The 26,781-nt window shown below is 45.2% G+C and overlaps 1 protein-coding gene and 1 long non-coding RNA gene across 2 annotated transcripts; one reads left to right on the forward strand and one right to left on the reverse strand.

The window, feature by feature from the left end:
• Positions 1-8,477: 8,477 nt before the first annotated feature.
• On the reverse strand, positions 8,478-11,962 carry LOC121134126. Its single transcript, XR_005871160.1, has 2 exons — positions 10,343-11,962; positions 8,478-8,675 (listed from the first exon to the last, which is right to left on the reverse strand). It is a non-coding gene; the product is annotated as an uncharacterized LOC121134126 (long non-coding RNA).
• Positions 11,963-19,212: 7,250 nt separating this feature from the next.
• Positions 19,213-26,158, forward strand: Ing2 (inhibitor of growth family member 2). Its single transcript, XM_005066682.4, has 2 exons — positions 19,213-19,990; positions 25,345-26,158. The coding sequence occupies exons 1-2, from the start codon at positions 19,816-19,818 to the stop codon at positions 26,013-26,015; spliced, it is 846 nt and encodes a 281-aa protein (XP_005066739.1). The 5' UTR covers positions 19,213-19,815; the 3' UTR covers positions 26,016-26,158.
• The last annotated feature ends 623 nt before the right edge of the window (positions 26,159-26,781 follow it).

Consider the following 26,781-nt stretch of genomic DNA (forward strand, 5'->3'; position numbering starts at 1 on the left):
AAAGAGGACATGCCACATGACTTCTCCTTCTTAAGATGACTACATGGCACAAAGCAACATCTGTAAAACTTGACCTAATGAGCTCTCTGTCGGTCTCTATCTCTTTTTAGATGAAGGAAGAAGCTGGACTGGTGTGGACTTTTTTTTTTCCGAGACAGGGTTTCTCTGTATTGTTTTGGAGGCTGTCCTGGAACTCGATCTGTAATTGGCTGGCCTCCAACTCACAGAGATCCACCTGCCTCTGCCTCCCGAGTGCTGGGATTAAAGGCGTGTGCTACCAATGCCTGGCAGAAACAATCTTATTTTATATATCAATCCCAGTTCGCTCTCCCTCCTATTCTCCCATGCCCCCCACTAGCCCCCATCCCATCCCTGTTTTGCTCCATAGAAAGGGTGAGGCCTTCTATGGGGGATCACCAAAGTCTGTCACATCATTTGGGGCAGGGCCTAGGCCCTCCCCCGTGGATGATAAGAATTTAAGGTTACATTTACTACAGCATACTATATATGTGATCCAACTCCAGTTTCCAATATACTGAATATGATGGGAAAAAAATTTAAGGTTATAAAAGTCTACTCAGATGAACAAAAGCTGACTTAGAGATTTACACCTCACTACTTATGACTTTGCTAAATATTTAGATAAGTAACAACATATGTTTGATAAGTAAGTCTATTTTATAATTAAAATTTATAAATTCAGCTGGGTTGTGGTGTCACACGTCTTTAATCCCAGCACTCAGGAGGCAGAAGCAGGCGGATCTCTGTGAGTTCAAGGCCAACCTGGTCTTTAGAGCCAGTTCCAAGACAGCCTTAAAAGCTACACAGAGAAACCCAGTCTTGAGAAAAAAATTATAAATTCCTAAGGTCTATAGGTCTACTCAGATCACAGTAGTATTTGTCTAGCTTCTTTGCCTTTCCTCACTTCAAGCGTTAGCCATTTGGATAAATTAAGCCATGGAAAAAGTTGTAGTGGGGGCTGGAGAGATGGCTTAGCGCTTAAGAGCACAGGCTGCTTTTCCAGAGGTGCTGAGTTCAATTCCCAGCAACCACATGGTGGCTCACAACCATCTTCAGTCATAAAGGCATACATCCAGATAGAATACTCATATACATAAAGTAAACAAATAAATAAATTTTTTAAAAAAGTTGTAGTGTTCTATAATGGTGCACTATAAATAGATCAGCGAAGTTGTCAGTCTCTCTATGTATCTATGATTAAAATTTTTATTTTATTTTGGTACTAGATGAGCTTCAATTCAAAACAGGACTGTAATGTAAAGCCCCAGTCTTACGAAAACTACTAACTTGTTGTAAACGTTACAGATAAGTAAGACATGTAAGTTAATGGTAAGATCCCCTGCCTCTGCTTCCTGAGTGCTGGGATTGAGGATTGTGTCACCACTGTCCAGCAATGAAAAGATTTTTTTATTGAACATTTTAAATGTTATATGCAGCATATCTTTGAAGAGTTTGAGGATTATTATCTATTAAGTCTGTCTAAACTTTGCTTGTTTCTAGTTACTTGTTTTAGGCTTAACTTTGAAAACATATATAGAAGACTAAATAAAGCTTATTCCTGCAATTAACTATATTAGTACTTAGCATGACTACAAGTATAATTCTGGACACATAAAGAATTTGATTGTAGGGGCTGGAGAGATGGCTCAGTGGTTAAGAGCACTGCCTGCTCTTCCAGAGATCCTGAGTTCCATTCCCAGCAACCACATGATGGCTCACAACCATCTGTAGTGAGATTTGGTGCCCTCTTCTGGCTGTATACATAATAAAGAAATGTTTAAAAAAAAAAAAGAAAAAGTTACAAAATATTAAAAAAAAAAAGAATTTGATTGTAGCTAGGCATTGGTGGCACATGCCTTTAATCCCAGCACTTAATCACAGAGGCAGGTGGATCTCTGTGAGTTCGAGGCCAGCCTGATCTACAGTGAGTTCTAGGACAGCCTCCAAAACAGTACAGAGAAATCCTGTCTCAAAGATCCCCACCCAGAGCTGGCTTTAAATGTAGCAAAGCTGGCCATTGGGTGAAAAACTGCCACCAGGACTACGTCCCAATGGTGGACAAGCAGGACACTAGGAAGTTGACTGTTCCACTTTGCCTGTACAAGGTAGGCTAGTCCTCCCAAGTTCCTACTCGGCAGGAAAGTCTGCCAGATATTAGTAGTGTAGATGAACAAATGAATTCTAACTCTTTTTATATTTGATTTTTTAAATCTTTATCCAAGTTTCCCTAGAACACTTAGTATTAACGTGTTTAGGGGTAATAACTCATGTTATATACCATATAACAAGTCTTATTAGTGAAGTGTTTTGTTTGGTTGGTTTCTGGTTCTTTTTTTTTTTTTTAAAGCAGGGCTTCTCAATGTAGCCCTGGTTGTCCTGGAACTCACTCTGTAGACCAGGCTAGCCTTGCTTGAATTCATAGATCCACCTGTCTGTCTCCTGAGTGCTGGGATAAAGGTGTACGCCACCACCACTCCACTAAAATGAGTTTTTTGTTTTTCCAGACAGGGTTTCTTTGTGAAACAGTCCTGGTTGTCCTGTAAAATGAGTTTTTTTTTTTTTTTTTGGTTTTTCGAGACAGGGTTCTGTATTGTTTTGGAGGCTGTCCTGGAACTCACTCTGTAGACCAGGCTGGCCTCGAACTCACAGAGATCCGCCTGCCTCTGCCTCCCGAGTGCTGGGATTAAAGGCGTGTGCCACCAACGCCCGGCTTGTAAAATGAGTTTTTAACCAAACTGTCTGTTCTTTTTTTCTTTTTCCCCTGCAGGGTTGGGGGATTGAAGCCAGGACTTTACACATCACACACACACACACACACACACACACACACACACACACACACACACACACAAGCAAGTTGTGGCTGTCAGAGAACAGCTTGCAGCAAGGAGTTCTCTTCTTCCACCCCGTGGCTCCTGCATTCGAGGGAGCAGAAAAGAAACCACCTAGATGGCCACTCCATGAATGAGGGAAGGTTTTTTCTGTAGATAAGAAACATCTAGAGGCTTCTAGAAGAGTCTAGGGCGGAGAGAAGCAGCAGCCTGGACATGGCCAGGGTTAGGGGCGAGGGAAGATAGAGGGGCAGGGGCCATCTGAGGTGAGAAGGGTCAGGATGCTAGCCTGGGGGCTTTGAAATGTACAGTGGGTACTTGTGAATAGGGACTGAAGGCGCTGGAGGCCAGCGGACTTTGATAGGCTGACAGCTGCCACAAGTAAACCTCTAGGAAGAAGCAGAGGAGCCTCTGCCAGAAGCAAGGGAAATGACTCCTTTGGTAGGAACCTGTTTCATAAGATTCTGAGGAATGCTGGCTTTAATGCAACTATCTGAAATCCTTCTCGGTGTATGAAGTCCAGCTTGAATTAGCCTAGACTCAATTTTGGGGTTAAGTCAGCAGGCCTCCGCCTTTGCAGGAAAATGGGGTATGCTTTGGACCTGTCAGATCTCAGGAATTAAACTCAGTTGTCAGGCTTAGAAGCAAATTCCTTTGCCCACTGAGTCCCCTCTCACTGGAGTCCTAGTGTTCTTTGTAGGTTAAAAGAACTACCCAAACAAATGGACCCTGCCCTGGAAAGTTCAGGTGGAAGTGGAATGCTTGAAGAGAGGTCATTTGGCCACTAGGGGGCAGCATGCAGGCATGAGTTCTCAAATTTTAAAAGCAAGCAAAAAAAGGCTGCTACTTATTTGGAAAAACAAAAAAACCACACCAAACAAAAAAACACACTGGACATGTAATGTACTAAATACATTAGGATTACCTTAACCCTAACCCTTTGCTTCCAAATTTACTAATAATTTAGAATTTAGCCGTTTACCTTTTGAACATATATTTTTCTCTTCTCATTTCTAGCCTTCATTTCTGCTATTAGTCTTATTATTTTCTCCTTTCCTCTCCTCCTCTCTGTCTCTCTCTCTGTCTCTGTCTCTCTCTCTGTCTCTCTGTCTCTCCCTCTCTCTCCCTCCTTTCTTTTCCTTCCTAACTAACCTCCCTCCCCCCTTTCTTCTTCTGGTGGGATCTCACTACGTAGCCTTGGCTGACTGATGTGACTATGAAGACCAGACAGGCCTTGAACTCATGGAGATCCTCTTGCTCTCCCTCCCAAGTGTTAGGCTTAAGGGTGTGGTTCCCCGCCACACTTGGTAGCCTCAGCCTCACTTTTGAGTGGGCGATAGTTTACAGAGGCTCTGATCATTTCCTGAGTGAACAAATTAACTGTCACTGCTGGCCATTCTTTTTTTGTTGTTGTTTTGTTTTGTTTTTCGAGGCAGGGTTTCTCTGTGTAGTTTTAGAGCCTGTCCTGGAACTAGCTCTGTAGACCTGGCTGGTCTTGAACTCACAGAGATCCAGCTGCCTCTGCCTCCTGAGTGCTGGGATTAAAGGCATGCACCATCAACGCCCAGGGGTCATTCTTTATTGTAGATGTAGTCCCAACTTTCTCTACCAATGGTAATGTCAGAATTTATCTACCCTCGTAGCCTACAAAGCTTCCACTAACTACCATCTTGCTCTTGGAGCATGTGGAACAGTGGTCTAACCTGTCCTGGCTCGTCTCGTTCTCGGTTGTGATGGCGTCTTTCTCTCCTCTGAAACCATGGGAAGTCTCTCCTCCTCTCCGGGCTTCCGGCCTTGCTGCACTTCTTATCTGGGAGACCTTTCAAGTTTCATCCTTTAGCTTTCATCTCAAGAACCAGTATCAACAAGGCCATACAGCATGCAACTGCGGTGATGTTTTATGATCTAACAAATAAAGCGTGTGTGCCTGAAGGTCTGTGTGCAAACTAGCCACACTAGTTAGCCATAGAGGCCAGGCAGTGGAAGGACACACCTTTAATCCCAATAGCCACACTAGTTAGCCATAGAAGCCAGGGAGTGGTGGTACACACCTTTAATCCCAGCACTCCGGAGACGGACAGACTGATCCCTGTTAGTTCAAGGCCACCCTGAGTTACACAAAAATCAGTCCAGTCTAAAAGAGAAACAGCTCACACAAAAGTTGAGCACTTGGGATCACGAGTCTTTAATCCCATCACGAGAAAGGAATATAAGGTGGGAGGAGACAGGAGCTGAAGGCATTCTGAGGTTTGGGGGAGACAGATACTGTCTGGAGATGCAGTCTGAGGACGGGATCACCCTTTGGTCTGAGCATTGGTAGAGGTGAGAACTCTCTAGAGGCTGGCCACTTTGCTTATCTGATCTTCAGCTTTAACCCCAATACCTGTCTCTGGGTTTTTATTATTAAGACAATTAGAATTCAGCTACATGCAACCTTTAGGTGAAAATTCTGAATTCTTCAGTGGATTTTTTTTATGTGCAGACTAAATAAATGCGCCATATGCCGTAAAAGCCCTCCTTTTTCTCTGTTATTAGTTTTCATAGTCATCTATAAATCTTTATAGTACAAGTGTTCATCCAATGGGGCAGAGGATGGGAATAAAGGTAAGAGTTCTATCTACTTTGGTAATACATCATCAGTTCTGTGAAGATTGACTTTTATATTTTAGAGTATTGGCTTGTGTGTGTGGGTACATGCATGTGGGTGCAGGTGCCCTTCGAGGCATCTGATCCCCCGAAGCTGGACTTACAGGTGGCTGTGAGCTGACCAGCATAGGTACTGGGACCCAAATTCAGGTCCTTTGGAAGAGTGAGACATACTCTGAACCGCGGAGCTATCTCTCCAACCTTTATACAGTTCTTTAATATCACATTGTGTTTGTTGTTTCTTCAGAAAACAAAACTCCATGGGCAGTGATGACACATGCATTTAATCCCAGCAAGAGGCAGGCTGATCTCTGTGAGTTTGAGGCCAGCCTGGTCTACAGAGCTAGTTCCGGACAGGCTCCATAACTACTGAGAAACCCTGTCTCAAACAAACAATGCAATTTGCCTCAATCCTGTGTGTGTGTGTGTGTGTGTGTGTGTGTGTGTGTGTGTGTGTGTGTATGGTGTGGTGTGTGTTGTGTGTAGGTGCACACGTCTATACCCCACACAAATAGGGAAGGAGGCACTGGGTACCCCGTTTACCTTTCCTCACCGTAACCCCTTGAGAAAGTGTCCTTCACTGAACCTGCAGCCGAGCTGAGACAGGCAAGTTCAGCTCTCCCTCCCCACCCGCCCCCGCTTCGCCTCACCAATACTGGGATCATGACCAACATTTTAAGTGGATTCTGGAGATTCGAACTCAGGTCCTCAGACTGAACCGTCTTCCCAGTCCGAGTTGCCTGGATCTTAACTTAAAAACAACCCACCAGACAGAGTTTTTAAAAATAATTAATCTTAAAAAGTCGTGTTAGGCCAACTTTAATAGTGAATGCAGGCGCTGGAGAAAAACGTAATGGAGGAGAGCGGAGGCGAAGGAGGCGGGTGTGGGCACTGAGCAAACCGTGTGCGGTAACAGTGGGGCGCAGGGGATCCAGTGTGCCACACTAAAATCCCCATCTTGTCACAAGACAGTGCAGCCTGTCCTTTGTTCCCCTGTGAAAGTGTCCCCTCTTTCTTGGCAGGAAGAAAAAGCAATGTTCACCACGGCGATGGCATCCGGACAAGCCTGCCTTCTGAGAAACCCTTTGCCTGAGTTTCCTGTTTCTCTTTCAGTTATTTGCCGGGGCAGAAGTCCGGATGCAGATGCTGGGCTTTTCTCCTAGGTGGGCCTGTGGCTTGGAACCACAGGGAACATTGCGCTTGCAGTCTGTGCCACTGAGGAAAACAGGAGAGCCCACTGGGGAGGAAGCAAGCTCAGTCAGATGTGCACAGTGTGTGATGCTTGCCGGGAGGGGGAAAAGGAGTATCTGAGTGTTTATCAATATATATGCAATGCCTCCGGCTCCCGCCTAGAAATTCTCTTATGAAGGTCCTCTATTATAGGCAAGCGTGTAGATGGTCATTTAACCCTTATAGAAGGACGATCTAAAACCAACCCGAATAACCAAGAACTGGAAAGCAATTAGTGTTTTCAAACGATGGAATTTTATTTAGGCATCATAAAAAAATGCAAGTTAATACATACATTGTCAATTCAATTATGCAAGACAGTACACTATAAGAAAGCAGAAATACGACAGTACTGTAAGTATTTAGTTTACTTTAGTTTTTGTTTATTTCCAAACAGATTCTCCTGTAACCCAGGTTGGCCTCAAACTCCATTTTATTTCTGTCTGTGTAAAAAATACTTCTGCCTAATCAATGTTACCTTTAGAATCAAAATAAGTTTTCATTTATACCATAATAGACCTTTTAAGAGTTTAAAAATTTTTTGGTAATTTATTTATTTATATTTATTTCTGTGTGAGTGTTTTCCTGCACGTGTGCACAGCCACATATAAGGCGGGTGCTGGGGATCAAACCCAGGCCCTCAGCCAGAGCGGTAAGTGCTCTTCCCTGCTGAGCCGCCTCCCAGCACAGAACTCATCCAGTGTCTGATCTCAAAGGTACAGTCTACAGTGACAATGGCTGCTGCTGGCTTTCCCCCAGCATCACTAAGAATCCACCTCTGCTACCCTACGCCCCAGCTGCACAGCAGTTTTTGAGCCTAGGAGATGCTGTTGATGGAAGTGCAGACCGGTTGCAGGAGGGACCCCACTAGTTTTGGCGATGCCAGCACCAGGCCACGGCACAACTACCAAGGACAGCAGTGGAGTAGAGCCAGCCCAGGGCCCAGAAGACAAGTTGTGTGTGACAGAGCGCAGAGCCAGAGAAGTGGGCCAAGCCCTTTGGAGGAGACGAGATCTTGAGTGAATCCATTGAATGTTGAGTTATTTATACTGTTGGGGTTTGGTTGTGCCTGGTTCAGACTGACTGAGCCCTGGTTCTTCCCTCTTGAAGTGGGAAGGTATTTAATTTAATTTAGATTTTCTCTTACAGGTGCCCACAGTTGTAGGACTTTGGATTTTTAAAGAGACTGAAGTTCTGTCTGTTTATTTTTATAATTTTTATGTACATTGGTGGTTGTCTGCTTGTGTGTCTGTGTGAGGGTGTGGGATCCCTTGGAACTGGAATTACATGTGGGTGCTGGGAATATAACCAGGGGTCGTCAGTACTCTTAACCGCTGAATCTCTCTCCAGCAAAAGAACAACTGTCTGTGACTCTGGTTCCAGGAGATCTAACACCTTCATACCACTGCACATAAAATAAACTTAAATTATTAAAAAAAAAAAAAGATGCCTCCAAAAGATCTGGCTGTAGGCAAGCCTGTATGTCATTTTCTTGATTAGTGACTGATGGGGGAGGGCCCAGGCCATTGTGGGTGGTTCCATTCCTGGGTTGGTGGTCCTGGGTTCTATAAGAAAGCAGACTGAGCAAGCTTTGAGCAAGCCAGTAAGCAGCGCCCCTCCATGGCCTCTGCATCAGCTCCTACCCCCTAAAGATACTTTAAATGTCCTGGGCATGGGTCAAAGCAAATTCTCACATATGGTGATGGTTTTGTTTGGTATTTTTTTCCTTCTCAGTGATCCTATGAAGACTCAGATGGACACGTGGATTTTAATTTATTCCATTTTATGTACATGGTTGTTTCCTTTGGTGATTCCAGGACTCAAAAGACTCACTAGTTAGCATACATGGCTAACATTTATTAGGGCGACAGTCCCAGAGCTGCGCTGGAGAGAGAGCTCAGGTGGATGAGTGCTCGTTTATCAAGTCCGAGGAACTGGGTTTGGATCCTGGAATACAGAGAAAAGCCAGAGCAGGCTGGGAGTGCAGGTGATGGGTGGATCCCTACAGCTTATTCTGGCTTATATAAACATGGGTATGTGCTCCTGCACATCACACACACACACACACACTGGCTGAGGGTCAAAGGTGGCTCTCTGGAGACATATCAAGAGGAAACAACCAGGTCTGTTCACTCTTTGGCGAAATGTCTGTACAGCCTCGGATTGTCACTTACTACCCATCCCTGGCTTACTACGGGGAATAACACAGAGCTAATGAGGGCTGGCCCAGAGAAGGTGGTATTCAGACCACTTGCTCCCTAACTCGTTTCCTGTAGCGTCTCTTCCCAGCTCGACATGGTCTAGCCCCCCATTTCTGAATCTTCTGCACAGACAGGCTGAGCACAGGCATCAGCTGGTGCTATTTGGAACAAGGATGGATACAGCTCAGCTGTAAAAACTACAGGCCTTACCAGCTTAGTATAATTTAATTCCTTTATCTTTTACCCGCAAACCTGCTTCCCTGCCTAGATTTTCTATTTCCTCTGTCTTTGCCACTACCTTTGACTCAACCTAAAACCCTTGAGTTCACATCTTTTCTCCCCTCTCTTAACTACAATCATCAAAGCAACCGGTGTTACTGCCTACAAACTTCCTGAAGCTACTTCCCTTCCCATCTGACCTAATAATCTCCAAGGAGTGGGGCAGAGTTGGCGTTCTCAGTCTTTCTAGAATTCTGAAAATCACCTCTTACCTTCTCAAGTATTACAACCATTCAAATCACTTCTTATTATGTTCCTGTGTAGCTACTCCCTCCCTCCCCTCCTGTGCTGGCTAATTTTATGTCAACATGACACAAGCAGGAACTCATCTGAGAGAGGCATTAAGAAAATGACTCCAAAAGATCTGGCTGTAGGCAAGCCTGTAGGTCATTTTCGTGATTAGTGATTGATGCGGGAGGGCCCAGCCCATTGTGGGTGGGGCAATCATTGGGCTGGTGGTCCTGGGTTCTATAAGAAAGCAGACTGAGCAAGCTGTGAGGAGCAAGCCAGTGAGCAGCATCCTCCATGGCTTCTGCATCAGCTCCTGACTCCAGGTTCCTGACCATGTGAGTGCTTGTCATTGTTTCTTTACAATGTTGAGGACTGGACCACAGTCTTGGGTACACTACTCCATGCCTGAACTACATCCCCACCAGTGTCCAGTGTCTACCAGTAGTAGGTTTCTTAGAAAAATAATGTGTACTTAAAATTGAAAATGATGTCCTGTGGGAAACTCAGTTTCTTGGAGTTCTGAGTCATGTTACAAATAAAAGCTTTCTGGGGCTGGAGAGATGGCTCAGTGGTTAAGAGCACTGGCTGCTCTTCCAAAGGCCCTGAGTTCAATTCCCAGCACCACATGATGGCTCACAACCATCTGTAATGAGATCTGGTGCAGGCCTGCATGCAAGCAGAACACTGTATACATAATAAATAAATCTCAAAAAAAAAAAGCTGCTTTCTGTGTCTCTTTGTTTTATCACATTTGGGGTCTTCTCTTTGTTTGTTTCCTTTCCCAGTCGCCTTCCCTTTTTTTTTTGTTTTTGTTTTGTGAGACAGGGTTTCTCTGTAGCTTTGGAGGCTGTCCTGGATTAGCTCTTGTAGACCAGGCTGGACTCGGAACTCACAGAGACCCACCTGCCTCTCCCAGTCACCTTCTTATGGCATCACTCAGGGTCATCTCCATGTCTATTCCTTCCCCAGCTGTCTCATGACATCATTCAGGGTCTCTGCCTGTTCTCTTCGCCAGTTGTATTCTTCAGACTCTTTAGACATGGCTGCCAAATTTCATCCCTATAAAGACAATAGCGCAGGGAAAGACTCCAGGAAAAAAGTTCTCTTGTGGGCAGCTCTATTTCCTAGATCCCTTCTGAGATAGTAGGTAGCTACAGAAAACTGTGAACATGTAACATCCACCTAAACACCTTAAAGATGCATGACCCATAAAAATAAAAAGCCTTTTATGTCTTAACTTGAAACCCTGCAATGAGATCCCACAAATAGTAGAAAAGTTCTTAGCCATGAAAATCTCTCTCAAACTGCTAAAAACAAATGTGATTTGATCGAACAATTTGCCTCTCACATGTATGCAATTGTAGATTTTTGTCCCTTGATGTTTGTACTAAAGTAGAAAGTCAAGCTATATTAGTATCAGGAGGACTTTTCTGATATTAGCAGTGGGAATGGAAAGTTTTTCCCTGTTGATCGCACTGCTTAAATGTAGGAACCATTGCACACGAAGCAGCGACATCTAGGGAAACGGTTGCCAACGGTGTTGGGCACTGCATACAATACAGCCTATGTATCCTCTACAGAGCTTAGTTAATTCATACTTGGTTTTGTGGCTAAAATAAGATTTACAGACCCACATCAAAGAATTGTTTCTACACTGTGTGGCAGGACTATAGATTTGCCCATAGCATGGGTGAAATCCTAGTAAAAGCAGTTACATGCTTTATGTGACTTCTGCAAAACTAGCATGGCGACATGTTTTCAGGAAAACATTGACATTTTACAAAAGATCATTCCTTTCAAAGACACTCATGTTTCTCGGGTGAAGAGATAGTCCAGCATGTTCTCCTCTTTGCAGAGGACTGAGTTCAGTTCCTAGTACCCACACTGGGCAGCTCCAGGGAATCTGATGCCCATTTGAACCCTGAAGGCATTGCATCCACACACGCACCTAACCCACACAGAGACACACACATACACACATAATTGAAAATATCTTAAAAGCTGATTCTTCTTAGTTGTGGTCTTATAAAATTGTCCCTTTGAAATTACTTGATAAGAAGGTTCAGTGGGGAAAGAGCTCGTGCAGGAATCAGGATATGCACTTGGGTCTCTGAAACTCCTACTGAAGGTTGACTGCTGGAACATGTGTAAATCTGAGAACTGCTCAGAGGTGGAAGATAATCTCCCAGAAGCCCTGGGGACGGGTAGCCTGGCATATATAGCCAGGAACAAGAGGCCCTGTATCAAACAAAGTAAATAAAACACAAGGACCAACATCTTAGGTTGGCCATTAACTCCAACACACACACACACACACACACACACACACACACACACACACACACACACACACACACACACACACACACACACGAACACCTGCACATTCACACATTGATTTAAAGAGTTACTTGAGGGCTGGAGAGATGGCACAGATGCTCTTCAAGGGGGCATGAGTTCAATTCCCAGCAACCACATGGTGGCTCACAACCATCTGTAATGAGATATGGTGCCCTCTTCTGATGTGTACATGGAGGCAGGGTGTTGTATTCATAATAAATAAAAATAAAAAAGAGTTACTTGATATAACAAAACAAAACTTAAACATAATTTTCCAGAATATTTTGTGTAAGTAACACATATTACTTTCAGTTATAGAAGCTTCTGGAAAACATCTGTTTATGGAAATAAATTTGATAAGCAGTTTTTAAAAAATCTATTTCCCATGAAAGATTAAATCATTATTCACCAAAATACTGGATTAATCATGCCAAAAGCAGTTAATGTGGTGTGGCGATAGCGTCAGTAAAGCCTCATTAAGTAATTGATTTGAATTCTTCTTTAGGGGGTAGAGATTGAGATAGGCTCTCACACAATGCTGAGTATGTGCTCTACCTGTCGCCCAAGTATAGTAACTGAAAAAGGAACAAAAGACTATAGCAAAGGGGACATGACTAAAAGTATTAGTTCCATTTTTAAAACACAAATTTCCAGCTAGGACTGATTGCTTAAGGTCCTTGAAAATAAGTCTTAGCAATACGTAATTTTGGGTATTTTCAGTTGAGTGATAGTTTGAAGAAAGAATGCTAATTTTCCTTTCTGGGTGATTCTGTTAAATTTGCTATAAGACTTAACAGAAAAAAAAAATCATAAAGTCCCAAGTCCTTAATTTTCTTTCCCTGGGTATTTTTATTTCCAATAATGATTACTGGCCAGAAAGTCAGATCAACTTTTGTTTCACACTATTGGTATGTACTTCATTTATCTATTACTCTGTGACACTAGGCAAGTTACTGCTGTCCACCCAACATTGTCACCTGTTAGAAAAAGTGTGTTTAGGCAACTTAGCCTTTTAAAATACTCCCCACTGTGTGTGCATTAAGTGTGTAGAGGGCAGCGGACAGTTCTCAGGGTCAGCTTCTCCCTCCACTTGGGATCCGGGGAGGGAACTGGGCTCTGTCAGGGCTTCACACGCTCAGGGTCAGCTTCTCCCTTCACTTGGGGATCCGGGGAGGGAACTGGGCTCTGTCAGGGCTTCACACGCCTCACTTGGAGCCACGACATCACCTCGTGCAGGCAATTTTACAAGAGAAGATCTTCAAAGTCTCCTACGTCCCTCCACGGTAGGGAGGGTGAACGCTGTCAGCTACTCAGCGAGGTTGCCTGTTATCCATACTCCTCCTCTCCATTGAAGAATCAGTGACCCAGAACTTCTTTTTATATTAGAAGTGTTTTCACAGTGACCATGACATTAAGAGCCATCTGAAACTGCAAAATAAAGCCTTTCTTTCTCATTATTCAGTCTCTACTTATTAAGGATTGTACCAACCCCAGATATGGTCGCTGGATAAAAACATCTTCTCACAAGGTCCTTGGTTAAAACAAAACACACATCTCCACTTAAAGGATGGAATTGTATTGCTGACACACATAAGGCTCAGGAGGATCATCGAGGAAGAGGAGCAGAAAGAATGCAAAGGAGGGAAGACCAGGAGTTTGCTGTGAGATCATGTTTCCTAGGAATGTCAGAAGGTACACCCTCTAAGTCTTACCAACAAGACTGACTAAAACATGAGCTCTACCGAGTGAGCAGGGGGAGTCCCAGAGACCCCAATCCTACACAACATACTACAGGCAGCTAAGCAATGTTAGGAGGGAAAAGCTGCTCCAGGAGTGGCAGAATAATGCTTATCTAATACCAAATGGTCAGCCCAGAAAACATACATACGAGTAACATTCTGCAGACTGAGCAGTTGGTATGTACTTATTTAGAAATATATATGTATGTACATATTATATGTAACAACAATTAATGATAAAAGAAGTCATGAATTTGGAAGAGAGCAAGGGAGTTAAATAGGTTTGGAGGGAGGAAAGGAGAAATGTAATTATAATAACAATAGAAGAAATAATTGAAACGAGAAAGATGTGGAATTGGGAGGGGAGGGAGGTAAGGAGTGGATCTGGGAGGAACTGGGCAGAAGAATTACAAAATACATTGTATGGATACACGAAGTTTTCAAAAGAAAGGATGGAGTTCACACTCGCATGCCTCTCAATACAACCCCCCTCTGTGGATATGGGGGCACATACACTTAACCCCAGCACTTGGAAAGGAGCAGACAGGTCTCCATGGGTTCCAGGCCAACCTATCTAAAACCCAATCAAACAAAAAGCCTCAATACATTTCCTCTCCACATGCTTTTGTTTCCACTTGATATTTACAGAAATCCCAAGTATCACAGACAATTTCAAGGCGGTATCGCCATTTAACAAAGGATTGGTAGAATCTCACAGGCACTATGCCATTTTTTTCTCAGATTGTCAAAGGAGGTCTGAGGTAAGAGCTGCCAGCCCCACGTAGCTGACTACGCACAGATTCTAGGCAACCATTGGGTGTACAGATTACTACAAAACACCTCTAGAAAGACAGCCTACTAGGATAAAAGGGTTATCTACAAGGACAGAATGTTTTGGTATCTTTTTTAAAATGACATTTGTAGCTCTACCTACTACAATGTTGAACAACATATCTACTATATCAATAATTTGATTTTGGACAAAAATTTTGAAGTTTCACAGGCAAAATCAAACCGTAATTTCAATTTGAACACACAGCATAAATCTCTCTTCTCTGAATTTCAAACCTTTCCCCTGCTTTTAGGAAACATAATTGCATAATTCAAACTCCTTCAATGCTGTGACCTAGTTCCCCCTCTTGATGTTATAAATGGCTCATGTAACTATGGTAACCATCTAGGGAAAACGAATGTTTTTCTGGTCAGCATTATGCAAAGTATAACATATGCGTTACTTTTTTTCTCTGTGTGATAACTGAGGGACAAAATGTTTGCCTTTTTCATTAGTTATGAGAATAGTATGCTTAATTTCTTATCAAAGATAGTTCAAGTAATTTCTGACTCCTTAATTTAAATGTTTTAGAATAACTGTTTGCTATTAGTCACAAGTTATCACAAATGCTGAACAGGACTGCTATAAAAGCTCAAAGTAGATAAACTCCATAAAACAATCTTGATAGAGAATCTGATATTTCCTTAACTTTGTCTTATTGTTCTAGCTAAAGTGTCTTCTTAAAAGAAAAAACTGCTAAAATGAAATTGCATCTCCAGGGTACACTTAGATACTGGTAAGAGGTGTCTTCAGTTGGTGAAGACTTTTATACATATGCTTTTTAATTAACTACTGTATATTAGTTGTATTTATAAAGCAATTAACATGTCTTAAAACTGAGCTCAGTAGAGATCTAGACCATTAATTAGCAAGTTTATTGGTTGCCTTTTGTACTGATGAATTGAAGTTTTGGGCTTTTCAAGAGAATTTAAAATACCTCACAGGATCACCCAGAACAAATCACACTCTACAATTAATATAAACTTCTAGATTTTTAAGGATTCATTTGCATTAGGTACAATTACATTTCTATAGTGAGCTGTCATTTGGTGACCTTTACGATGTTTTGAAGACGAGGTCTCACTGTGTAGCCCTGGCTGGCCTGGGACTCCCTCCGTAGACTGACCTTGAACTGACAGTGACCTTGAACTCACAGTTTTAGCTGTCTCTGCCTCCGGAGTGCTGGGCTATCACACCAGCCTTGGTGACTTTCTGATATGAAGATTTCATTTACACTAATTTCTTCCCATATTTTTAAGAGTGCTTTTCAACCATCTAAATATCAGAAAAATATTGCCTTTTCATTAAACTCAAGAAGGAATTAAGTGCTCTTACTGGTTTAGGAAAGACCACACTAACCAAATGATGTTTGAGACTTGATTGGATCCTGTTAAACCAAATGTGAGATTAAATGGGATAGTAGACAAATGTGAAATTTTAAATTATAAAAGAAAATGAGTTAGGGCAATGGTAATGCATGTCTAAAATCTTATTATCTTTTATCTGTTCCTAGATAAAGTATTTATAGTATTTTCACATAAGTTTTTTTTTACACTTTTTTTTAATATGCTGCAGGATTCTTTTTTTTTTCCTTAATTTATTACCTGGTGTGAGGGTGTCAGATCCCCTGGAATTGGAGTTACAGACAGTTGTGAGCTGCCATGTGGGTGCTGGGAATTGAACTGAGGTCCTCTGGAAGAGCAGCCAGTGCTCTTAACTGCTGAGCCATCTTTCCAGTCCCATATGAATGTTTTTTGCATACATGTATGTATGTGCAGCATGTGGGTGCCTGGTACCACAGAGGTCAGGACATTGGATCCCCTTGGAACTGGAGTTATACATGACCGTGAGCCATCAGGTTGGGGGGTGGGACGACACGTATCACGAGGTGTATCAGATTACCAAATTTTCCATAATAAACGATTCTCTCCCCACACATCATTTACACAAGACTTTACTGAAGGGAATCGGGTACAGCACAGCAAGGGACCCTAACCCTAAACACAGACACTCCTCTTTGATGAACATTCTAGGAAGCAGTATCGCCCAAGATCTTCTGGCTGGCTGGTCAATGGCCTCATAGAGTTCCTGCCTTAAAAATTAGTTTCTAATTATTTTATGTGTGTAAGTGTTAGCTGCATGTATGAGTGTGCCCCCATCTATCCCTGATGCCTGCAGAGGTCAGAGAAGGGAGCCAGAGCCTCTGGAACTGGAATTAGGGATGATTGTGAACTACCTTGTGGCTGCTAGGAATTGAACCCAGGTCCTCTGCAAGAGCAGCAAGTGCCCTTAACCACCGAGCTAACTCTATAGATCCTCACATAAGATTTTAATAATCCAAAGAGAACAAGGCAGCGTTGGTGACACTCACCTTTAATCCCAGCACTCAGCAGGCAGAGGCAGGCGAATCTCTGTGAGTTCCGGGTCAGCCTGGTCTACAGATCGAGTTCCAGAACAGGCTCTAAAGCTACACAGAGAACCAAAAAAAAAAAAAAAAAAAAAAAAAAAAAGAACAAAACAAAAACCAAAATACTGTATCTCCCTTCCCCTCCCCCCCAATTAAATATCGTCAAGTGGAGATCTTTAAATTCTGCATGTTGGAGGGCTAGGAAGCCCAATCTGAAGAGGCTGAGTGGCTACTTAAAAGGACAATGATAAATAACTCAGGATCAGAGTTGGGTTGAGGCACTGCATCACCCAATTGCCATTTCTATATAAATACTAACTTCCCCCACACAGGCCGCTTTCAGAAGAAAGTCAGGATTAGATTAACCAGTATAAACAAATACAGCAAGAAAAGCACATCTGCAGTGATTCATACATGTTATATCTGAAGTTCATATACCCATACCGGTGGAAATACAATAATCTGGATTTTTTTTCCCTATTTCATCTGTCAGAATTATGAGAGGTTACAAAAATGCTCTCCAAATCCTTTCTTGCTTCTCAACTTTTTTTGTTGTTGTTTTTCTCGAGACAGGGTTTCTCTGTGGCTTTGGAGGCTGTCCTGGAACTAGCTCTTGAAGACCACGATGGTCTCACCGAACTCAGAGATCTGCCTGTCTCTGCCTCCCGAGTGCTGGGATTAAAGGCTTTTTTTTTTTTTTTGTACTTGGGAATTCTGCATCACCGACTGTCCTCAGTTTCCACGCGTCAGGTAGATCTGCAGATCAGTGAGCAGGCTACATAAAATCCTTAAGTCCAAAGTGCCTAACTCCAATTAAAAACAAAACAAAACAAAACACCTCATCTTGAAATCGATCTTTCAGCGGGGATTAGCTGAATCAAATTTGTGAGTAAACAAAAATCAAGTTCTGGTTAAAAAAAAGCTCCTAGTCACCTTAGATTCTTTTTTCTATTTATCTTTACTTTATGTGCATTGGTGTTTTGCCATGGGTGTCAGGTTCCCTGGAACTGGAATTACAGGCGTCTGTGAGCTGCCATGTGGGTGCTGGGAATCGAACCCAGGTTCTCTCGCTGGAAGAGGAGTCAGTGCTCTAACCACTGAGCCATCTCTCCAGCCCGGTCACCTTAGATTCTTAACAATGATTGCTTCCAATAAGATTTGGCTCTTGAATATGGAAGAATTTAAAGAATGGCAGGAAGAAAAGTCGCCCAAAGCTTTCAGAAACTGAATTGTGTTCTGCCTGGGTTAAAGAACACACGGAGAGTTCTCAGTCCTTTACAATATCGCCGTGTTGTGTGTCACGAAATTCACAATTTCCCCTGGACCAGACCCAGGTTTCCCTCGGCATGCCAACAGCTGCTTACACGCACACCGCTAGTCGGAAGTGTTCCCAACAGGTCGTGCAACAGGTGCCGGACTGCAAACCTGGCAAGAGGACCCAAACTTACCACTCACAACACGCTGCTCCCAACACGGTTTACACAAGCGCCTCATCAAAAATTCGGCGAGTACTCCTTCTGCTCACGCAGATTTCCCCAAAAACAAAACTCACGTATTTACAGACACTCCGGAAGTCCTCCGCCCGGCCCGGATTTCACTGACAGCACTCGGAGGGGGAGTGAGCCGGGAAACCGCTCACACCGAGAGCACCGCACCCGCAGGCTGCTTGGGTTTTTGAAACCGTCTGCACCGCTGCCCGGCTTGGCAGGGGTAAAAACGAGTGAAGGTACACTTGGCCGTGTGTGTGTGTACGCGCGCGCGGGCTTCTCATTCCACGACCCAGCCAAGTCCTCGCCGGCGTTTGACGCTTCACTGATTCGTGGTCCGACCCCTGACGACAGTCTCTCTGAGGTGGTTTCGGGGGACAGTCTTGCAAGCTTCTCCCTGCACCGAAACGCAAGGCGCTCGGGGAGGGGGAGCCGACCCTGCGGGCCACCCCGGCGCTGGGCGAGGGGGCCGCACGCGAGGGGGGGGGACTCGGCGCTGAAGAAGCCGAGGGAGGGCACAGGGCGCACCGCCTACCTCCGCGGGCAGCCCCGGGGCTCCGGGAGACCGGCAGCGGCGGGAGGCGACCGGCCGCGGCCGCGGGGCGCTCGGCGGGAAGCCGCCGCGCATGCCCGGAGCCGCGCCCGCTGCACCCTGGGTCGCCTCAGTTCCCGCAGGCCTCGGCCAGCAGCGCCCGGGGGGGCCCGCTCGCTGTCTCGGAGGCTCGCGAGGGAGGCGCTGGAGCCGCCGGATGGAGGCCAGGTCGGTACCACGGGGTCGAGCGAGCCGGGCCGGCTCTCCCTTGTCCCTGTGCGGTCCAGAAAGGCGAACCCGATCGCCGGGCCTCCCGGGGGCAACCGTCAGACGCCGGGCGAAGGGGGAGGCTCGGCCATGCGGCCCCTTTAAGAGGGGGCGGGGCGCAGCCTGCCGTTTGGCCGCCCTCCGCGCCCTCCCCCCCACCCCAGGCACGAGTTGACAGACCAATCGCCCGGGTGGCGCAGGGAAGGCGGGAGAATGCGAACCCTTCGGTAGGGCGATAGGGGCGGGGCCCCAGCCTTATTAGGAGGGAGCGCTGCGCAGGCGCAGACGCGGCCGCTGCCGAAGGGGCGGGGGCAAGTCCACTGAGACTCCGTCAGGCACCGAGGCTGATAGCGAGGAGAGAGGGCGGCGAGGGACTTGTCACGGGGATCTGGGCGAGCGGGCAGCCCTGGTAGTGTCCGGGGGACTCCCGGGGGGACCAGCCGGTGTCACCGCCCGGGAGCCCGGCGCCGTCGGCCGCGGGGAACCCCGCTGCTCTCTCCCGGCGAGGGAGGGGGCCGGAGGGAGCCCCGGTCTCGCCCCGCCCCTGGGCTTGTTACCGCGGGGGCGGGGAGTGAGGGTTTCTTCTGGGGGGGGAGTGGAGATCGGGGGACTCGGCGGTGCCCTCTCGAGCGGCGGCCGTGTCCCCGCGGCGCCGGGCCGCCGAGCGGAGGAGCGGCGGTCGTGGCTGTTGCATGTGTGGCTGCTGCTGGATGCGGAGGCGGCGGCGGCGGCGGCGGCGAGGAGCAGCGGCAGCGGCGGCGGCGGCGGCAGGATGTTAGGGCAGCAGCAGCAGCAGCAGCTGTACTCGTCGGCCGCGCTCCTGACCGGAGAGCGGAGCCGGCTGCTCACCTGCTACGTGCAGGACTACCTGGAGTGTGTGGAGTCGCTGCCCCACGACATGCAGAGGAACGTGTCGGTGCTGCGGGAGCTGGACAACAAATACCAAGGTACTTTCTCTCTCTCTCCGCTGACAGTGCCCGTGGGAGTGCAGCGAGCGATCTGCCGTGCGGGACCGGGAGGCGGGGGGGGGGGGGGTGGTTCACTGCAGACCGGCCTCGCGGGCCTCCCCTGTCCCGGCTGCGGCTCCCCGGGACTTCCGAGGGCCGCCCGCCCGCCAGCCCCCGCTGCAGCCCAGGCGGCTGGCTGCAGCTGCCGCGGCCGGGAATCAGCCATTTTAAGCGAGCATTTGTTCCGGTGCCCGCCGGCTGGCTGCCGCACGCCGTCCTGCCCCGGGCTGGCGAATGTGCAGTGGGGCGCGGGCTGGGCTGGGCTGGGCTGGGCTGGCTGCTGGGCCTTCTGGCCCCTGCCCGCCGGGCTCCCTCCCTCTGCGGGCAGATGCAGTGGAACGTGCGGGGGGGAGGGGGCGAGAGGACGGCCTCCCCCGCTCCGGCTCCCGGCGTGGCGCGGGACCGGGACAGTCTGGGCTCCCCTCTCGCCCCGGGGAAAGTTCCGGGCCGCCCGGTGCCTCAGCCCTTTCTCGGCTCCTGCCAAATGGGCAAAGGGGGAGGGGTCCCCCGCAGGGCCGGGCGGGGAGGGTGCGCGCGCGTGTGTTTGTATGTGTGTACATGTATGTGTATGTGTGTGTGGGTCTGTGTGTGGCGGGGAGGGCCCCGGTCCCGGTGTAGGGGCGGGGCCTGCGGGTGTGACGTCGTATGGGCGGGGCGCGCGCTCCCGCGGGCGTCGGCCACGGCGTGCAGCTCCGAGGGGCCTGGGCAGACGGAACCGACTGCTCGCGGGGAGACCCGCTGGGCGGGGCCTGGGCGGAGTCGGTGTTGGGGTGGTGATGTTTCAAATCTCTCCTACCCAGTGAATCAAGGCGCGGGCACTGCCGTGGGTCTGTCGCTGACCCTGGCTCAGCGCAGGTTCCGGGCTATGTGTCACTTCCGGACCCCTGGAGGAAGTGGGTTCGTTGGCTGGGCAACCACCTGGCTTCCCTCGGCTTCCTCCTCCACCAAGTTTAAACGAGGAGAAAAGCTTTTTTTTTTTCCCCCCCCTGTTGGTTGTCGTCAAAAACTAGGACAGAGAATCATCTTTGGGAACTGTCGTACCTTTCTGCTGCTGGGACAGGAGAAATTTAAATGGGGATATATGTTCTTCCTTTAGTAACCCGAGTCAGGAAACAGCGTGGACCTGCTGTGGACCGTGAAAACGACTTGTAGCCATTCTGTTTGTCCAGACATGTCACTAAGCCCGTAACTTCATCCTGTAGGCCACCTCATGGTGACATTGTTTTAACATGTTAGAACACTTAGGTGCCTCAACCTACAATTTTGTTTTCTGAGTTTCTGGTAAGACTAATTCTGTTGGGAGAAGACAGTATTGTTTCTACAGTACTCCAGTATCATCAGGTTCAACATAGGAGGTAAAAAAAAAATCACCTTTATAGATAAAATTTACAGCGCTAAAAGTAACATATTAAGTTAATTGTGTGGAGAATATTTTATTTCAAAGCTGTCTACTTCAAGAACACAACTGTTTTCAGATGGTGTGACTCCTCATTCAAGGGATTGAATTCAGGGCTCACACACACACGATGGATAGAGAATTTACCACAGTCCTAGGGGATTTACCCCTGTTCCCACACTTTAAAAAAAAATGAGCATCATCCTAGTTTTTTGTTTTGTTTTCTTTTTTTTCTGTGTGTAGACATGGGGGACATACATGAATGGCAGTCTAGCAATGGGACACATGCTTAAGAACTGTCAGAATTTGTAGTTTTCCTTATATTAACACTGTATTGTATTCTGTAAAGGCCCCAAAGTGAAGCTAATCTAGGATGGTAGTGACATAATTTTTTGGCAGGGAAGTCTGAGATCCTAGTTAATCTATAATTGTCATAAATTGCTCAGATAACCTGAGTAGGAGACCTTCCAATATTGAAATGGCCATACAGACCATCAGCTCCATTGTGATTGTGGATAAATCTAAGATTAATATAAAAATAGTGGCCTAGCTTCTGCTCTATGCACATACTTGCTAAGCTCAACTTCACAGTTTTGTTTTTGTTAGAAGCTTTATATATTTTCGTATTCCTGGTTCAGATTTTATTTTCACTGATTCTTAAGTATTTTCTAATATGGGAGTCAGTGCTAATATAACGGTGCTTTAGGGAGGGAGCCAATGAAATTGCTCCCTTACCTATGTGAGTCTTTCAGGAATTACTGAACAGTCTATTAAGTAGAGAAATACAGAAAGACAATTGAATTAAATATTCATTGCAGGATATGGTTATTAGAAAACTTTTATGGTGGTCTCTGCAGCATTTTATTCATAATTTCCTAGGGAAATAGCAACCTTTGAGCTAAAATGTATTATGTAATTCCAAGTGCCTTTCTTACGGTGTGTGGAAAGTGCTGTAAGATCAAATGTAGGTTTGGCAGTTTCTTACCTTATATAAAAGTGATGGCATTCTCGTGGGTTTGCTCTGTATAGTTTTGTTGGTGTTGTTTGTTTAAGTGCTGGCCATTGAACCTAGGATCTCACACATATGGCAAACAGTCTACCATTGAATTATCCGACATTTTGATTCAGGAGCTCACTGAGTTACCTAGGCTGGCCTTGAACTTGTGATCATCCTACCTCACCTTCTCAAGTAGCTGGGATTGCCAGCCACTGAGCCCAGCAACATAGAAAAAAAATCTCTGTTCCATAATATAGGCTGAGTAAATGATAATTTCTTTTTTCCCCTCACTGTATAATTAAGGTGTCCTTAAAGCATAAATCTTTATCTCATTACAGTGTCAGTGTGCAAGTATGATACAAGGAACAGCTAACCCGATCAGGAGATACAGAATATTTGGAATCAAGTTTATGTTTTTGTAATCTTTAAATTACTTTGCATTTAGCAAGGAAACATCTATTTGGTAGAAAACTTGACTCTTAGGAAATGCATTTATATGCCAGCTTGAGCAAAACAGGGTAGATTTGAATTTTGTTCAGAAATGTGCTATGCACAAGACAGCAGGATGGCTTAGTTGGTAAAGATGCTGACAGCCAACCCTGATGACCCGAGTTCAATCCCTGGAACTCACAGGGTAGAAGGAGAGAACTCCCACAAATTCTCCTCTGACCTCCAGTCTCGTCCCTTCAGCTGTAGTGGCAAAATTTTCTGTCCTGTATTAATACCTGCAATTTCCAGGGAGGAGGGAACCCACAAATGGGCTAATTATTTGCTTTCGTTGCCTGATTTTAGACAGACACTGTCTGTATTTTATTTATTTAATATTTCTGCTCTTTGTAATAGTCATTGGGACATAAAACAGTGGTGCAGGATGTAATGGTAATAACAATGTATGCTGTGTAATATTAGAAATTAGAGTTAATGTTTATTTTTTTACCTCCAGCAAGGCAGATTTCTTTGGTATAAGCATTGTGCCTTATAAGGGTAAGAAATAGAACAGATTTGAATAAAACTAAACTTAGATTTTTGGTGACTTGTAAAGTTGTACATTCTGGTGATTCAGCCATTGTCTGATTTAAAAGTGTTCAACTTTTTATACAATTGTATTAGCAGCTTCCACACTCGTAGAGTCAGCTGCTGAGTTAGATGTGACGGGAGGATGATCCAGTGCTGACTTTACTGTAATGTTGGAGTGGCTTGCTCAGCGGATGCCAGCAACGGCAGGTCTACTCTGAAAATAGTTTTGATTTTCAGAATTTCCTCTGTGATGCTAAAATAAAAGAGCCATTAAAACTAAGATTACAGGAAGCTGAGAGATGCTGATGTCTGCCTTTTAAAAGAGTGGGGGGGGTGCGTGAAAATTAAGGTGATGTGTCTGTCTCTCTGGAGTCGTGTAACAAGTCCCCGATTGAGCTGTAAGCCCTGTAAATACACAGGTGGGTAATAGTCTGTGGCGGATTCGCAGAACCACCTCTTGAGTTTTATGGCTGGAGTTCACATATGTAGAGTTGTTTTGATGTTCAGCTAAAGAGTAGGCAATAAGGAATTCAGTAAATTCTAAATTAGCATGTGATAGCCTTTTATGGTTATTAATTTACTCTGTGTGTGTGTGTGTGTGTGTGTGTGTGTGTGTGTGTGTGTTGTGAAGGTCAGAGGTTGATGTCCCACATCTTCCTTGATTGATTTCCACGTTGGTTTTTGAGACAGGGTCTCTCACTTAAGCTCGCTGATTGAGCTAGACTGCCTCTGACCAGCAAAACCCCAGGGACTCTGTCTGCATCCCCAGCACTGAGGTTGCAGATGCACACAGTCACACTGCCTTTTATGTGGTGTCAGGAATGAGTTAGGCCCTCATGATTATGTGGCAAGTACTTTACAGACCAGCTATTTCCCTGTTCCCCTTACCTTTTTAAATACAGATAAACAATACTAAATGTTTAAGTTCTTGCTCACTGCTAATTACCTTTGTCATAGGTTTTTTGCTGTGATAAAACTTCATGACTAAAAGCACCTTGGAAAGAAAGGGATTTATTTAAGCTTATTGGCTGAGGTCGTAGTCCATGTGTGGGGAAAGTCAGGACAGGAACTGAAGGCAGGTGCTGGAGACAAGGGCTGGAGCACAAGCCATGCTGCTTCTTGCCTTGCTCCTAGTGGCTCGCCTAGCCTGCTTTCTAATGCAGGCTACCTGGCCAGGGTTGACACTGTACAGTGAGCCAGGCTCTCTTTACATTATCATTCAGGAAATGCCCAAAGGCTCAGCTTACTGATGCATTTCTCAATTGAGAGCTCCTCTTCCTCAATAACTCTAGCTTCTGTCAAGTTAGCAAATTAACAGACAACCTTTACAAAAAATTTTAAATTAGTTTCCTCTAATCGTGTTTGTGAGTGAGCACATGAATGCGTTTATGGAAGTCAGAGGATAATTTGCAGGGGTTAGTTCTGTACTTCTACAATGTGTGTTCAAGGGATCAAATATTGAGGTGTTGTCAGGGCTGGCGAGGTGGCTCAGTGGTTAAGAGCACTGGCTGTTCTTCCACAGGATCTGGGTTCAATTCCCAGCACCCAAATAAGGCTCACAAGACACATTCATGCATACAGGCAAAACACCAATGCACATACATACATACGTACGTACATACATACATACTAACATACATACATGCATGCATACAGACAGACAGACCCAACCCAAATTGAGGTTGTCAGGCCTGGTAGCAAGCTCCTTTACCTGTTGAACCATTTGCCCCTAAGTATACTTTCATATTAATGAGGTAGAATTTGTTTGAAGTAATGTTTTTTAATGTATACATACTGACAAATGTGGTTTCCTGCTTTAATTCTAACTGGAAAGTGATATGTGTGCTAAAGTGCCATAATGTTCTCCTTTTTCCCCTTTTTTAGAAACTTTAAAGGAAATTGATGATGTCTATGAAAAATATAAGAAAGAAGACGATTCAAACCAGAAAAAACGCCTACAGCAACATCTGCAGAGAGCGTTAATCAATAGCCAAGAATTGGGAGATGAAAAAATTCAGATTGTCACGCAGATGCTCGAACTGGTGGAAAATCGGGCAAGACAAATGGAGCTGCACTCACAGTGTTTCCAAGATCCTGCTGAAGGTGACCGAGCCTCAGACAAAGCAAAGATGGATTCTAGTCAGCCCGAAAGATCTTCTAGAAGACCTCGAAGACAGCGAACCAGTGAGAGCCGTGATTTATGTCACATGACAAATGGAATTGAAGACTGTGATGATCAGCCACCAAGGGAAAAGAAATCCAAATCGGCTAAGAAAAAGAAACGCTCCAAGGCCAAGCAGGAAAGGGAAGCCTCGCCTGTTGAGTTTGCAATAGATCCCAATGAACCAACCTACTGCTTATGTAACCAAGTGTCTTACGGGGAAATGATAGGCTGTGACAATGAGCAGTGTCCCATTGAATGGTTCCACTTTTCCTGTGTTTCACTCACCTACAAACCGAAGGGGAAGTGGTACTGTCCGAAGTGCAGGGGAGACAGTGAGAAAACAATGGACAAAAGCACTGAGAAGACCAGGAAGGAGAGGAGAGCGAGGTAGTGAAGGCCGCCCACGTTTTACAGCGTTCTTTGTCTTTTATATAACTGGCTTCTCTCGGAAGATGTTTTAGGGTAAATGCATAAGACTATGCAATAATTTTTAATCATTAGTATTAATGGTGTATTAAAAGTTCTTGTACTTTGTCTGTGACCTTAATTTTCTGCACTGAATTACCAAATATTTTAAGCCAGGTGGTCTTGAGGGCACCTGTGGAAAGGAGCAGGAAACAGGGAGAGAGTGGGATGAAGGAACTTCAAGCAGCTTCCCAAACCACGCCTTTGTCATTTGCACCCCAAACCCCCATGCTGTTTTGTGGGGTAAACACAAAAGTTTTACTAACATCTTAGTTCTGTGTGCTTAAAATTTTTATGTATTGTTGGATTTCTCTGTGTCAAATTATCTTGGTAACTTCAAATATGAACACTATCCTGTTTAGAGATTCTTACTGGCCCCATGTATTCATAGACTTGTTAAATCTCTAGTCTTCCAGAAATTCCGGGAACTAGAGAGAAGAGTTACTTGTGGTTCCCTGTGGAATAGTGCACTCTTACTGGAGTATTTGCTGCTGTATTTCCTTGGTAGCTTTTGACAATTGCCAATTGTAGCATCTGTAAATGCCGTTGCTTTTTCAGAACAGATGCCCTTCATCTAGTGCTTGATAAGAGACTTGTTTTGTTTTGATTGGGACAGGTAAGGCTAGTTAGAATACCAAAACACTACCATTGACTGGCTCGCACTGGCAAGGTTTGGAGTATTTAGCATCATG

This window comes from Mesocricetus auratus, unplaced genomic scaffold (assembly GCF_017639785.1).
Source record: "Mesocricetus auratus isolate SY011 unplaced genomic scaffold, BCM_Maur_2.0 Super-Scaffold_100026, whole genome shotgun sequence".
NCBI classification, from domain to species: Eukaryota; Metazoa; Chordata; class Mammalia; order Rodentia; family Cricetidae; genus Mesocricetus; species Mesocricetus auratus.